The sequence below is a fragment of the Amphiprion ocellaris genome, chromosome 2 (assembly GCF_022539595.1).
Source record: "Amphiprion ocellaris isolate individual 3 ecotype Okinawa chromosome 2, ASM2253959v1, whole genome shotgun sequence".
Taxonomy (NCBI): Eukaryota; Metazoa; Chordata; class Actinopteri; family Pomacentridae; genus Amphiprion; species Amphiprion ocellaris.
The window spans coordinates 263,931-281,094 of NC_072767.1; the positions used below are offsets into that span (position 1 = coordinate 263,931).

The 17,164-nt window shown below is 40.2% G+C and overlaps 1 protein-coding gene across 1 annotated transcript in view; it reads right to left on the bottom strand.

The window, feature by feature from the left end:
- The window catches only part of agbl4 (AGBL carboxypeptidase 4), a 439,604-nt gene that overhangs the window by 207,117 nt on the left and 215,323 nt on the right, over positions 1-17,164 (bottom strand). The window contains exon 5 of the mRNA XM_055015739.1: positions 8,184-8,400. Within this exon, the coding sequence (XP_054871714.1) occupies positions 8,184-8,400 (217 nt within the window). The remainder of the gene's footprint in view (positions 1-8,183; positions 8,401-17,164) is intronic.

The following is a 17,164-nucleotide window of genomic DNA, read 5'->3' on the forward strand; positions in this document are numbered from 1 at the left end:
ACCAAACCATGCTCCTCTGCACACTTTCATTTACAACCAGAAAGGCTGTGTAGATAGGAACCATTGAAACATAATCCAGCTACAACCATTAGCCTGCATTAGCATTGTAAAATACATTGAAATGTTGACGCAAACTGTCCTCAAATCGACTGACATTATCTGCACTTGTCTGCACCATAACGTGGGCACATGAAGTAGCCAAATAACATAAAATATGTTGTTTTTTAGGGCACCAGCTGAATGCTGTAGTGCACTTTGACTTCTCTAATCCGGCACTTTTCATCTTTTTATAAGCGTGGGAAGAGCCTATAGTTTCAAATGGAAGGATTCATGTGAACTAAAATGCCCTAAAATGTACATGCAACTGGATTGGTTGTCAAACACATCATACAGAGGTTTACAACATCTCTTCCTCTGGCAAGGAACGCGGTGGAGTTATACAACAATCGGCGTATGTTCGTCTGTTAGCAACATTACTCAAAAATGGACCAACGGATTTGCATGAAATTTTCAGGGAAGGTCAGAAATGACACAAGGACCGAGTGATTAGATTTTGGGAGTGATGTGGCTTATAGTCTGGATCCACAGATTGGTTAAGGATTTCTGTATCATTGCAAGATAGCGGCACGGCGTCACTGTAACCATGACAACAAACGAACGCTACATCAGCTGCCTGCTGATGATCACATGATTGCGATCTTATTAAAAATCCACCATTGTGGACTTATTGGGACTTTTCTGTCAAAAATCATGCAACGACTGAGCAGTCTTGGTGAAGAACTGCACTCTCTGAGTGCTTTTCTAGTTTTATATTATTTATTTTGTTATATCTTTGCACAGTAGATATTTGTTTGCTGCTATATTAACATCATTGCTATATCTATGTTCAGAATCTTGCATTTTTAAAATTGGAATCAAATGCAATTAAGGTTTTCAACAAAAGGCTTGCAAACAAAAGAAAAGAGGACCAAGAGGGCTGCAAATGCATGTTGGATTGCATTTTATGAGTTCAATTGACAAAAGGTTAGCAGTTTTAAAGCCTGCATGCTTTTCACGTGTGTCTGCAGACCAAAGCAGGTGACAGTGGATGCTTGTTAACTGGAACTACAACAGCTCGCTCTGCTCAGTGGACAGTTGAATTTCCTCTAATGTGAAAACAATAAAGCACATGGAATATACGGCTAACACTGTACTGCTGTTTTAATGTGATTATTCCAGAGATGTGCAAATACAGCACAGGGTTTCTGGAGAAATTAAGATTTCCTACTGCATTTGGGCTCCATCAATGGAGATTCTATACAAATCAAAGCACCTCCAAAGTCTGGCAGCGACTACTTCAATTACAACTCCTTTAATGATGAATTAGAAAGGTGTGGATGACAGAGAAGTTCCTCAAACAGTATCTCAAGCATTTGTTTTGCGCAGTCTTAATGTTTGGGCTACACATGGATGATGAATTTTACATCAGCTTTCGTACGTGGATATGGAAATCACAAAGTGGCCTTAATAGTTCCTACTGGATCTTTAAGACTTTACAGGTACAGGTGTGTATCATGATCAAGACATTTCAATTAGTTAAATAAATCACAGCTTCCTTTTCTGTTTTAAAAAACAGAAAAAAGATGATATTGTTTTCATCATGCCAGATGATGAACAAATGCTTCTTTTTTGCCTGATGAAGGTCTTGTATCAAAACACTGCACCAATAAATTTAAGATAGCAAGTTAGAGAGTGTGCGGGAGTCTCTTTTTGTAGATGATGAACAGCAAAAAAATAAAGTTTACTGTTTACTGGAGAGACGTCACTTGCTGTTATATGATGATATGAAACTGACTTTCCTGAACAGGTGAATTGCTCTCTTACTGTAAAGTCTTAATTGTCAGGTGGAAAATGAGGTGAAAGTGAAGAGAATGAGGAGGCTGATCTGAAAGTTTTATTCAAATCGTCCCGGCTTGCCCTTTTCATCCATCCCAGAGCTGTTACATCTCTCTCCTGTCTCCGGCCTCTATTTGCTTCTCTCTCTCTGCCTCAATTAAACCGACTTCTTCCAGTGCAGCTCAATTCGAGTAAATTCAGTCTGAGTAATTTACACATTAAAATCAATTCACTCTGCTTTAGTGAATCCTGGTTTGGGTGAGAAAATAATAAAAAAAAAAAAAAAAAACAGCAAACACTACCTCACTTATAATGATAAAGAGAGCTGCAGGTAAAAAATTAAAAAGAGAAGACAACCTTTCTTTTACATTATCTGAGCCTACCAGTGCAGGCTGGACAGCAGAGATTTTATTCAGGGGAATACATTACAAAAAACAAATTAGTCAGCAAGATAGAAGAATGCCAGTGCAAATGGCCCCGGCTCTTATTTCCATCCTTATGAGATAACTGTACCCATTAGAAGGTTAAAGCTATTGTGGTGCCCCTGCCGTTTCCACCGTTTCCAAAGACTCTGCCTTGGAAATTACAGCAATCCGTCTTTAAACTTTGATGCAGTCAGAAAGCTCTCCTCATCCCTCCTCATCCCTCGTTCCCTGACCTGTGTGTCTGTCTGTGTGTGTGTGTGTGTGTGTGTGTGTGTGTGTGTGTGTGTGTGTGTGTGTGTGTGTGTGTGTGTGTGTGTGTGTGTGTGCGTCCGTGCGTGTGTGTGTGTGTGTGTGTGCATGTGATAGATAGTGGGGGAGAAGGTAACAGCAAGAGAAGGAGCAGACAGAGAGAGAGATATGAGAGGGTGGAGCTGGGATGTCTGCCACCCAGGCCCAGAGAACATAAAGAGAAAAATACGGTCATAAAACCTCTCTATGACTATGAATACTAATACTGACTCTGGGAGCCAAACCAGGTCTGTCCTCTCTCTTGTTCGCCTCCGTCTTGCTCAAAGAAATGACGCGGCTTTAAAATAAAGAGAAAATAGTGTTCCACACAGGCTGAATTGTATAGCTTCGTATTTACACAATGTTCTACACAAAGCAGTCGTAGTACAGATGGAGGGGGAGGATTAGTTAGCAGCACTGGATGGAAACACTAACCCTTTATTTGCTGGTCTGCTTAACGTAGATCCGTTTTATTTTATACTCTTCTTCAGTGTTTTCTCCTGCAGATTGCCGAGTGACAACAGGTTATAGGACAATGGTAAAGAAAAATACACCTCCATATACCAGAACTGTTTACTTTGTGGCTCGATCTTTTTCTCACAGAAGGCTGTCATTTATCTCAAGTCAGAGTTTTTGGCATATTTATGCTCCAGATTTGATTCTGTATTTGCCCTTTAATGCGTTTACATTCAGTAAAAACCTTTGCTGGGATTTTAATTGTTAGTGGGTGAGTCTTGCCCTTCATTTGGATTGAAATTACTTAGAAACACACACACATAAGTGATTCATGTAATCCAGCATTATATTGGTAGTTTTATCTATTTAATAGGGCCTAATCTACATAAACCTTTTATTAAGCATTTATATAGATAATATTCCCCTTCGGATGCAAACACAAACAACTGTTGACATCAAAATGCACAGGCGTCACTATGATTCTACTTTCTAGTGTGCTTGGAGTCTGATACATGGGTTATATCTGCATATTCCACACCTCCATACTTGGGATATGTTTATGTTTTTCACTGGTTATTAGTAATTAAGATGACCAATATTTGGAACTGATACTCATCTAATGTTATATATTAACAGCATGGGATGGCAGGCAATTGTCATTCACTACTAGGTTTCTTCATTGACATGGAGCTAAATATGTTCAAAAGCAATAAAAGTGATGCTCTCCTCTGTTTACTTTAAACATCGATACGTTTGCTCCTGCAAGTAGTTTTCTTAATCTTTCTCTATTATATCACTTTTATTGCCCACTAAGGCCCATAGCTTTAAACAATATATGTTAATGTTTAACAAGACACTGGTTCATCGTAATCTGTGACTGCATCTTAGCCGCTAGCCATTAGCGTAGGCCTCGCCAGTGTAAAAGCACCTAATGTCCTGATTGGTGGAGATGGCAGTGCTTCTTGTTCAGTTTTTGCAGGTTGTGTCAACGCTAAAAAGATGTGTCTGTCAGTTAGAACAGATTGTTAAAGTTAATCTCACTTTAAAAATATGTTCGAGGTACTCCAGGTAGCATTAGCCACATGCCTGACAACAAGTCTTTTAGTGATAGCTTAGCCTAGCACAGTCTGCAAATTAAGTTCCAGCTGCAAGTGAATTTTTCAGTCATTTTTCTTTATAAAAATGGGGTAAACTGGGCATACTTGTGTTAGACTGCAGTGTTCCTTACAGCTTCAACAACATCTGCTAAAACAGCTCTGCACTACAGTAGCATTCAGTGTTGGCTGGATATTACCAACCAGACTGTGATGTGGATGGGATGCTGTTTGAGAGTTGGTGAAAATAAACAAATTGCACAGATAGTTGGAAAAATCAATACCAATAATAAGATACAAATAATCGTCCAGGATGCTGATTGGTCAATCCCTAATGCACACTACTACCAACCACAAATTTGGGCGAATTTTGCACCGCTTACAGCTGAGTTTTCAGATCATGTAGACCCTAGCGAACCTTCACGTAGCTGAGAACGCTGAAACTGATCTCTCCTTCACATTAATTGTCTTCAATCGGTTAACTTTTGGATGTGTTTTCCTTTGAAGCAACCGGAGAAAATGCTGGGTATTCAACACAGAAGTTTTGAGATTGGTGATGATGTGATATGATGTGCCATTTCTTACCTTTTTTTACTTTAATTTCAACAAGAAACAGTCACAATGAAGCTGCACTTGCTTAGTGTGGTCTTTGAAAACCTCGAGGTAATCAACTGTTTTTCAATGGTGTACCTGTATCTGTACTTCCAATCCTAATATTTCTGGTCTAGGATCAACTCCTAAATTAACAGATCAATATCTAAACTCAGTTATTTGGGGTAAATATGAATTTTACCACAAACAGGGGATACAGTAGATCTACTCTAAATAATACCTAGTTGATGAGAACAACTCATCCTTCTGCCTGTCATAGTCACCGTAAACTGAAGCTGCAAACAAAGACGCTGCCAGGGCAAAACAGACTTCTATTATTGAGTCCTTTGGCAGAAGCAGGCAACATTCAGGTACACAAAGAGAGGTTCAGCTATGGAACGATGTGCAGATGCTCAAAAACAGGAGTTCTCAGTATAGTTAAAACTACAAAATACCATTTAACAGAAACTGATATGGCTAAATATGTCAGCGAAATAAATGAATATTGTTATGAACTAAGTGAGGAAATAACTAAATGGCACAATAAATAGCTATAAAAGATCAGAGTGGCAACTTTTGAGTTCAGCTTTGAGTGAGATGTGTGTCGCTCGTGTCACCTCACATCAATCCGATATAATACGTCTTAGTTGCATTATTATTTTCAAAGCCGTGATGCTGAAATGGCTGTTTTATTGCCAATACTCTGTGTATTTTAATGACACTTATCCATTTACCCTGTATCCATTTTAAATGATTTACTCCATAAGCAACAAACCTCCCTTTACTGAATGCTGACCTTTGAGCAGTCAGTGATATTCACTGATGCCGTCTCATTTGTTGCTGCTGACAGATTATTGACTTATTTATATATTTACGATGGCATATACTTATTTCATTTGATATTTAACTGGCTTTTTCATTTCAGTTTGAATAACTATATGAAACAGCAATCCTGTCGTAACCCGTTGTTTCCTCTCCACTTCTACAGCAGCTGGTGTATTTTTAAAGGGTGCACATATGCAATAAATAATATCATTTAAATGACAAATGATTCAGAATTGCACTGCCTTACAGTCACTGCGTTCCTTTAAAGTTAAACTGTATGGTGTTGACTCTTATGGTAAATTAAAAGCTGGATATGGATAGCCGCAACATTCACAAGATACCTGAGAAGTTAAATAGGTGCAGATGACAATTAATACATCTTTATATTATATGATTATTATTATTATTATTAAGCTTTTGTGCATAACAAATATTAGTATTACAATCGGGAAAACCAGTGTGAGTTTCATCACTATCATGTTTCACATTACTAGCATAACTCTTTTCTTTGCACCCTGTTAGGTTGCCACACATTAAACACTTCCAACCCTTGCTCTGCTGCTAAAGGCATGTTTGCAGCCCAACTTGTTCCAATCCAGTCCAATCCAGCTTTATTTGCATAGCACTTTTAACAACCACCGATCATGAAAGGCATCAAAACTCAAATGAATCTCAAAAGAATAGAATAAGATACATAAGATATTGAAGAGCAGCTGTGTTTCTGGTGAAGATGACTACACAGACAATGGGGCTCAAGGCTTCTCAGTCCTGGAGAAAAAAAGGAGACCACCCCCATTTTATTATTCTGCCCTTCTGGGAGGGAGGAGTCGAATGAGTTACTATAGTCTTGTGCAGAATGCGAGTGGGTCTTGTTGACCTGGCTTATGTTATTTCACACGATGATAAAACAAGAAGCATTTGCTGTGACAACCACTAACCACAGGTGTCGCCAAATTAACCAAAGCAGAAATCCTAAGGGTTCCACTCTTCTTTTCACTACTGAATCATGCCTGAAGAACCTAGTTTTAAAACAATTAAAATCCAAAACACTCAATTCAATAGCGTTATTACTAGTAATGTCTGAAGCCCAATCCTTTGATGGTGGCAACCCAGGAAATCCTTAACTGACTGGTATCGGCAAAAACCTAAGCAACATTTGTTATTAGGTTTATTATTTTACTACACATGTGCAGTTACATCAATCAGTAGTTGATTAATTGCTCAAATAAATTCAAAGCTGCATAACAATGATACAAATATGAAAGCCACTGAGATAAAGAAATGAGTTGTACTCAACCCCAGTTTGATCTAATGTGAGTGTGCTGGCCGGAGGTCATTAAGCCTCACAGAAGACTCTATCATGGTGCTCTTTACTAGCCACACCTCCACAATGCTCTCCTCTGGTCGCTATAGTGTTAGACAGTAAGAGGCTCCACCTGGTGGCACAAGTAGGTACGATAGCTAATATACAATACCTGAAGTGTGTATTATCTTGGAATATGGTACTGGATATCAGCAGATAAAAAATAATAAATGATTTAGATCACAGCAAAAACAAAACTTTGACAGGGACGTCCCTAGTTATTACTATTGTAGGTCATCAGGTCCTTTATTGATAGAGGTATTTCTCCTGATTTTTTACCAGCCGTTACATGCCACGGTTTCCTCTCTGCATTTTACAGTCAGGTGCTCCTTCCAAATACCTGTACTTTCACAGTGCCCCCCTTGCAGCAAGCATTCCCTGACAAATGTCGGAGGACAGAAGAAAAAGTCGTAATCTCTCAAGCATTTCTAATGAGTTTTTCTCCTACAATTATTTGATAAGAGCAGACAAGACTGGAGGCAGTGTGTATGATACACTAGCTTCTACTGCCGAGGTGAGAGCTCTGCTGATTACACACAGTCATTTACACACACACACACACAAACACACACACACACACACACACACACACACACACACACACACACACACACACACACGCACACACACCCAGAGGCTTACAGTCCGTCATCTCAGAGTGCAACAATCCTAATAATAACATGAGAGGCTGAAGTTATGACCGGCAGGCACACCTAAGTTACCAATCTGGGTCTCCTTAATCTGAACACACACACAGCCACACACACACACGCGCACACACACACACACACACACACACACACACACACACACACACACACTGAGCCTTATAGCCCTTCCACCTCTAATCTTCGCCACCATTCGACTTCTCTGCTCCAGCCGTAACCATTACCACCCCTCACACACTTCCCTCTCCACCTGCTCACAACACTTTTCACCTCCCAACTCACCACACTGAGTCCCAGTTGTTCCCTCTGCAGGTAAGGCAGGTTCCTGCGCTCCAAGCTGGCCAGGTAATGCTGCAGTCTGGAGTAGGTGTAGGGGTAGACACACACACACACACACACACACACACACACACACACACACACACACACACACACACACACACACACACACACACACACACACACACACTGAGCCTTATAGCCCTTCCACCTCTAATCTTCGCCACCATTCGACTTCTCTGCTCCAGCCGTAACCATTACCACCCCTCACACACTTCCCTCTCCACCTGCTCACAACACTTTTCACCTCCCAACTCACCACACTGAGTCCCAGTTGTTCCCTCTGCAGGTAAGGCAGGTTCCTGCGCTCCAAGCTGGCCAGGTAATGCTGCAGTCTGGAGTAGGTGTAGGGGTAGCAGTAGGCGAACTGGTATACGTCGTCCTCCCGGTCAAAGCAGAAGGCGAAAGACATGACATAGTTGCGTCGGTGGTCAGGGCAACGGTAGTAATACACGTTCTTGGCTGGAAGCCTCTGCCTGCAACAGACAAACACATTATAGGGAAGTTAGAGAGGTCATTTACAGGACAGGTCTTCAATTTAAGAACATTAAGACTAAAAGGTTTCTGACTGCATCAGGCAGAGACATGAGGAACAATGGGAAGACTGAAGTTTGCCAGAGAGGGAAGAAAGTTCAGAAAGTATAAAGATAGACGAGGAAACAGAGGCACATGAGTTATACAGAGAACTGAGAAATCACAACGCAGAAGTTGCATCAATATGTCAGGTTGCCTTCTTCCAGAGATGTTGAGTTCAGCTGGTGGAGCAGAACAAGCACTGAGGGAATGAAGGCGATGCCACCTGCTAATCATCTGCAGGGACATCTGCAGAGTTAAACCAAAGAAACCAAAATTCTATGTATTTTTTGTTTATGCACAAACTCCACCATTCTCTGATGAATTCCTTAAAAAAATCTGAATGAAGAGGCAGGAGTGATTAAATTCAAAGGGAGTCATTTGTGATTATTAAAAAGCACTTTGTGATTCAGCATTTGTCATTTAAATACTGCACTCACCATTTTTCATTTAAGGAAAATCCACAAAAATGACAATATGTCATGGATAGAATGAAAATGAATGTGACCAGTTCAATTAGAAGAACAGACAAATCATCTACTAACTTGATAAATTGAAAGGCAAACTGATTTAATTACTTGAGATTTCTTTCAGACTTGCATAATCACAGTGTATTTCCAAGGTCATTTGGCATTTTATAAGACTTTTGTTAATGCAAATACAAACTATTTAGTGGCCCTTCTAAACTGTAAGGGTCAACCAAAGCAGGCAAACAACAAAAATGATTTGTGTTAAAATCAGCAGGTGTGATCCATCACAGAAAATGATAATCAACCTGAATGCCACTTTGGTAGCGTAAGTGGAGAATGAAAGGTAAGCATCAAAATTAAGATCAGTTGACTTAGATGTCATTAATTTGCTTTCCAAAAGGACAATACCTCCTCTTTTGACCTCATTACAGTTTGTCTGTGATTACCAAGCGTGGCTAAATGGTCTTTTCAGCTTTCCATTTATTTTGTATTTGTAACTGCAAGAGATTATGACGCTATTATGTATGAATCGTCTGTGTGAAAGGCAGAAAATGGGACTGAGAGAAAAGTTATGGATCTGGAAGATACAGATAAGAACAAAGATTAACATACATTTGTAAAGACCATGCATGTCATGGTAGTCTTGAGTTCCAATTATTCCTATAAAAATATACATATAGCAACCTGAATAATCAGTTTTGGTGTGTAGAAAGTTGTGTAAATCCACTTTTCTTAGTGACATGGCCTTTTAACCTCTTGTGAGTGATAATGGTTGACTACAGCTGGTGACTCCTCCAAAGACGATTGAAATAGGGCCCATTAGATACACTCAACAGATTCACAAAGTCTGGGAAGTCACTTGGAGCCATTTCAAATTAGCTACAGGTCCCTAAATGAACTGTGCAAAAAACTGTAAGTATAAATCACATGGTGGAGTTGTGTCACTGGCACAATCAGGAAGAAAATGCAAGATATAACCTACTGCCAAGAACCTTAGAACAGCAAACCCACGATCAAGCATGGTGGTGGCAGTATTCTGATCTGGGGGTGTTTTGCTGGAAGTGAGACTGGTGCTTTACACAAATTGAATGGAATATTGAAGAAATCTGAAATCGTCAGCCATATTGTTGGGTCTTGGACACAACTGGGTGTTCAAACAAGACATAGAGCCCAAATACTCATCAAAAGTAGTAAAGGAATGGCTAAATCAGGCCACAGTAGAGGTTTTAGGCTGGTCTTGTGTTGTATCTACTCTCAGATGTATGTCACTTTGGATAAAAGTGTCTGCTAAATGAAATTGTAGAATTGGTCTTCCCAAAGTCCTGACTTTAACAAGAACCTGAGGACTGTGATGAGGAAAAAAGTTTGTGTCAAAAGGCCAACAAATTTAGTTGAACTGCACAAATTCTGTCAAGAAGAGTTGTCAAAGATTCAATCAGAAGCTTGTGGACAGCCAACAAAAGCGTCTAACTGAGGTGAAAATATTAGCTCTTATATTTTGATCCAGCAGCTTTTGTCATTTATTTATTTATTTTTTTAATTTAACCTTTACTTAACCAGGAGAGATCCCGTTGAGATTAAGAATCTCTTTTTCAAGGGAGTCCTGGCCAAGATAGGCAGCAGCAAATACAAAACACAGTTATGAAATTACACAGTTAAAACGATTAAAATACAGAGGAAAAAAACAATAATAATAATAATAAGTTTACAAGCAAGTTATAAAAAATACGTGCAAGTTGTGGAAATGGCCTCAAGTACTCGCAGTTTTGATTTAAAGGCACTCAATGAGATTAACTCAGCTAATTTGAAGTCTTTCTGCAACATTTTCCAGGCAGAAGGTGCAGAATAAACAAAAGCCTTTTTACCCAGCTCAGTACAAACATATGGAACTGAAAGCAACAGATGATCTTGTGAGCAGAGCGAGTGAAGATCACAACTTTTCTGTGCCATTAAGGAGCAAATGTAGGTAGGCAGAAGTCCAAGTATTGCCTTGTATATGAAAATACACCAATGATGGGTCCTTCTGGTGGCTAGAGCTGGCCATCCCACCCGAGAGTATAACTCGCAGTGATGTGCGAAAGGTTCTAGATAAAAAAACAAAAATGTATCATTATTGTCATATTCTTAAGAAATACGAGCAATTAAACTTGGATAACATTATAAAATACGCTGATTCTGTTCTGCTTTACAAAATTTTTCATGGCCAAGCTCCCCCTCCGCTACAAGAATTTGGAAAGAAAAATTCCAGCAGATCAACCAGAGCAGGCTCTAGAGGTAACTGTGTTGTACCTTTTAGGAAAAGTGCTCTTGGGCAGTCAGTTTTCTCTTTTCGTGCATCACAAACCTGGAATACTACACCAAGTGCCATTCGTGAACAACCACACCTCACCTCATTTACTAAACATCTCAAAGCATGGCTATTGGAAAATCAGATCTATGATCATAATACTGTGTAAATTTGTTCGCCATTGATTGGGCTCGTCCCTGAAGACTCTATGTAATTTGTTTTAAATGTGTAGATGTGGACTTCAGGCAATATAGCCATGTTTAATAGTGTTTAAGGATTATGAGCGACGGTGATAATGGGATATGTGCAACAGTGTTAGATGGGACATGCATGGGGTAATTATATGTTATGTAGACGGGGATATCTGCAATAGTGAATAAGAGAAATGTGCAATATTATTATGTGCAATAGTGGCAATGGGAAATGTGCAATACAATTAAATGTAACAGTGTCAGAGGGATATATATAGCGGACCCTTATGTTATAGTGACAGAGGGATAAGTGTAGTATGACAATGTGCAATAATGTAGAGGAAAATGTGCAATAGCAACAAAGAGATATTTGCAATATAATCATGTGTAAATGTTAATTAATTAGTGGTTGGTAGCTGCCTTGATATCTCAGCTTTTGTCTGTTATGTCCACTAAGTGTTATCGTTTTCTTATTTTTATATATATATATATATATATATATATATATATATATATATATATATATATATGTATACATATATATATATATATATATATATATATATATTTGTTTTTGTTCAGTTATGTTCTTATGATGTTCTCTAACTTTGATCTGCCAATGGGACTTGAGATGGAAATTAGCTGTATGGCTACAATGTATCGTATTTACATGAAAATGTACGTCAATACGAATTGTCCCATTTTAAAAATAAATAAATAAATGAAAAATGAAATGAAAATGAAATGTGTTGACATTTTACAGTTCGTAATAAACCTCAACGAGGCGTGGTAAACAGTGTCAACCATTCGAAGACTTTGAGCAGAAGCATTCATATACAAAAGATCTCCATAATCCAACACAGACAAAAACGTTGCAGCGACAAGCCACTTTTTTACACTAAAAGAAAAACACAACTTGTTTCGAAAATAAAAACCAAGTTTTAGCCTCAGCTTCTTTACAAGATTTTCCACGTGGCTTGAAAGTGAGGGAGTCATCAATCCAAACACCCAGGTATTTATACACCTGAACCACCTCTATTTCATTTCCCTCTAGTGTGGACACTGAGGGAATCATTCGTGGACACTTCCTAGAGTTCGAGAACAACATTAGCTTAGTCTTGTCTGCATTGAGGACAAGTTTCAGGTGGAGTAATGAGTGCTGGACAGCAACAAAAGCTTTCTGCAGGGATTCAACAGCCTGAACAAGAGTTGATCCACAGCAGTAAATAACTGTGTCATCAGCATAAAAGTGCAAATTAGCATCTGACCCATTTATACCCAGATCACTTATACAAATAATGAATAAAAGGGGACCTAATACAGAGCCCTGTGGCACCCCCTTGTGGACATTAACATATTCAGAGCACAGACCGTCATATTTAATGCACTGAGTCCTATTACTGAGGTAGTTTGCAAACCAAGCAACTGCGTGCTCCGAGAGTCCTGAATGAAGAAGTCTAGGTTTTAAAATATCATGGTCAACAGTGTCAAACGCTTTCGACAGATCAATAAAAAGTGATGCACAGTGCTGTTTCTTGTCAAGAGCAACAATAATGTCATTTATCACCCATGTCACTTATCATATTTCTATCAGACCTACAATAAATCCATGAAATAACTAAAGTGTATGATTGTTTTTCTTTTTGTGAAATGGACATGAGTTTCATCATTCCGTCATAGAAAATTACAGGAGTTACAAGAATTATTGAAAACTGCAGACGGCCATGATATACATGGTTTTTTTTTTACAAGCATGTGTAAACTTTAGTTGATGAACGTAACAGTCATGTTTTATTCATGACAAAGTTGTAGTGTGACTGTGTGATCAACTACAGATAATTAAACGGAGTGAGAAGCAGGTAAGCAGAAGTGAGGTGCTGAGTGTTGAGTATTGTGTCTTCTTTACTATGTGTTGCATGTTAGCACAGAGCTAAATAAAGCTGACTGATCCATGCACCTCGTGGACGATCAATGGGGTCCAGGACAGGACTGCTGCAGTCCACAGAACTTCTCTGCTTACTCAACATGTTTTCTTTTCACACTCTTTGTCTGTCTGTCTTCCTCTTTTCCCTCGTCTGGTGAACATGCAGGTGTGACTGTATTCGCCTCGCTTGTCTCTTCCTCTCTCCACCTTCCATTTTTTTCTGTCTTTCTCCAAATCTCTCTTGTCTTGTCCTGTCACTCACTGACTCCGCCTTGGCAGTTTACGTGAAGAAGACCAAGCATGGGCAACAACAGTGCTGCCATAGGAGCTCTGGCAGACGCTCAGAGAGTGGAGGATAAAAGCAAGAGAAAGATGAGGGTGATGAGTGATTGGTGGGTTTGGGGTGGTGGGAGCTGGGAGAAAGGTGGAATAAGGAGATAAGGAGAAGATGAGAGAGCAGGGCGATGGCAGATCTGGGACTGATGCGGAGATATACGGGAAGAGGTGGCGGCTAACAGCGTAGCGGCTGTGTGACGGCGGGGCTGGCTAGTGAGCTAGCGACTCTGGCAACAGATCAGATGAAGATGCTATCAGGGCTGTGATAGGAACAGGACCTTATAATCAACAAACAGGACAGACTGCTCTGCGTTAACTCTGACAGAGTGAACTTCTCTCCCCCCTGAAGAGAGAGGACAGGGAGGAGACACATGAGAGTTTTGTGTGTTTGCTCAGAAACCTGATAAATCAGGTTTGGCAAAAAAGGTCTCACACAGAAACACACAGTGAACACACGGACACACATTTTCAAACTCCTGAAGATGTCCCTGCAGGTATCTGGTGAAACAAAAAAAGCTAAATCACTGAGCCTCTTTCAGGCAGAAGGGGGAGAAAGGAGAGAAAGGCAAGGCTGATTATTCCTTCAGAGGAGGAGAGAGGAAAATGTCTCTGCATGTGGCTATCTCAGCAGAATACTAATGCAGCTAGTGGCTAGCTATACCACACCCAGGCTGCCAACTGGAGCCAGCTCACCGGGGTCGTCTTACAGCCTGCAAAGCTGGACAAAGGAGCAGAAGAAAAATGGTCAATCTTGGAAAAAAAACTAGAGCAAAGCCTTTTATTTTATCCCTCAACAGAAGCTGAATGCTATTATTAAGACTGCATGCCCACGTCGGTTTGAAGTACGGTGAACAAAACTGGCCATCAAGGACAAAATAGACGGCGTGACACACTTCCAGACGCATGTACGCTCACACAACACACACATACATAGTCACACTGGTGCATTACTGTGTTGCCAGCCCTCCGAGGTGCAGGTTAATTAAAATAAGATGACACCTCACCTCTTTACATATTTCCCTGTTTGGCTCTGCCCATCCATGCAGTCCCACTCCACTCTGTTTCTCCTTGTCTTTCTCTCTACTGGGCAGTGTGTGACCTTGCCGGAGACTGGAAAAGTCCTGGCTATTGATTTTAATTACTGCTGCTTGTCCCATCACAGCATTATAGTTATAGGCCAGAGAAAATGGCTCTGTGACTTGTTATGGGGGAAAAAAAGAAAGAAGAAAAGCATGGAGTGGCGGCTGAGAAAAGGGGCTTCACCTCCTTTAGGTACCACAATGCAAAAAAAAAAAGCTCACTAATGCTCACGGTCCCTTTGGTTTTTATCTGAACGGTGACTGCTCCTGCTCGGCAGCTGGCAATTTGTTTTATCTAAATGGTACCTCCCTGTGCCTCTCCCCTGCCCATCTCTTGACGTGGTACAGTGCCGTCGTTCCCAAACAGAATTATCACTGCGTGGGATGAGGAAGAAGAAAAAAAACAGAGAAGCTCTCTGCATATGATAATGCACTCACACGTAGTTTTTACAATTCAGTGATTACAGAAACACAGAAGCACACACACACACACACACACACACACACACACACACACACACACACACACACACACACACACACACACACACACACACACACACACACACACACACACACACACAGGAATATGCAAAGAGTGGCACGCTGGAAACAACACGGCAAACTGAAAACCGTATGTGAGCTACATCAAGGTCATTCCTTTCACAGCGAGCTGTGGGACAAGTTAACTTCCAGAGCGTCTCATCACAGCCCTGCAGAATAAAGAGAGATGTGCAGCAAAGAGGAATAGAGAGACTGAAACACGAGACAAAGGCAGAAAGTGAATGACAAACAGAGAAAGAGACAAGTAAAGAGACAAAGTCAGACAGAAAGGGACAAAAAAAGAGACAAGAGGAGAATACAAAGGGAGAGGATTTCATAGAAGTAGCAGGCTGCCTTTAGCGAGGTGTCGCTTTGCTTTTCTACTTCTGAACCACTGGTAGCTACAAACTCCTGCTCTGATTTTGATGGTGCCGGCATCTCTGTGAAGTTTTGAGATGAAGGCTTAGAAATTGGAAGCTTTCATATGGGTGACATCTTGTCTATATTTTCAAATCAATCAAGCGTAGAGGACACGCCAATCACGGCCGCTCGGAGCACTCTCAGAAAAAAAAAAGCAAAAACACATGCAGGACAAAACTTGCAAAGGCCTGGACACACAAATACACACACTCATCCACTCCCTTTTATTTTCTATATCGCTGTTGTCACTTTCAGCTTGTCAAACGTTTATCCTGTCAACTGTTAGGAAGGTTAAATGTCTCCCAATATGCCCGTATAGCTGTCAAGCTCCACAGATCCCCACCAGCTTATTTAAAGCAAACAGTTAGTCCATTTGGCAAACATTTCACATTGAATGACATATTTCCTTACTCCCTCTGTGTTACTACGCCAATAATTGAAGAGGCAATATTTCTTGGCACTCTAAAATGTTGCCAGATGTTAGATAGGCTCATTGTTTTTAAAGCACGGCCCTGTGTTTTTGTTTTGCATACTAAGTCAAGCAGAAAACAGCCTCCGAATCATCTCAGGAGTGTCAGTCACGCCGGTATGTATATTCATGTGTGGGGAAGTGACTACATATGTTTGCGTGCATGCGTGTGCAAACATGACAGCATCTATATTCTTGGAGCATCCATCTATCTTTTTTGGATGCAAACCAAGTTGCAACAAAGCTTTCTGGAGACACTGTTACTAGGCAACCTGTGCTTGCCTTGTAATTTGGTTGGCCTGCTGTATATTGTATGTGGCGGTACAGTATATTTATTAGACTGCAGCTTCACAGGAGTGTGAGCTTCGATTGGGGTTAAGTTTCACTAATAAAGAGTGAGAATCAGATGTGCTGCAGAGAGGCACGGATTATGGTTTGCCCTCTTAAATGTGGAAGTGTTGAGGAAAGTCTTAGGCCTCTTTTAGACATGGGATACAAAACATTGCTGCTTCATCGGTCCATTAAAATGATGATATTCTGTTATCCAGACAGGCTGCTTTTATGTTAATGTTCCTGCGTAAGTCATATCTACCACAGAAACACCTGAAGACGACCACTATATGACAAATACTTTACCTGCTGCTGATAAACTGTGACTCTGTCTGACAGCTCACTTGTCTTAAATGAAAAAGTACACAGTATGACTCGCTGTTAGACCCTGAAATAAGCCTGTCTCTATGTTAGATACATTAAAAGTATTTAATAAAATTACTAGTGCTGTTTTTCTGTTGCTTCATGTCCACAAATGTGCACAAGCCTCTTGCTTTGTAGATGCTCAAATGGATTCTGCTGCTGTTTGATGCTGCAGGTATTTAATAAACTCAGAAAAAAAACTCCTACAACCAGCTGGAAGCAACAAATTTCAGTTCTTGTTAACATCTCATAGAA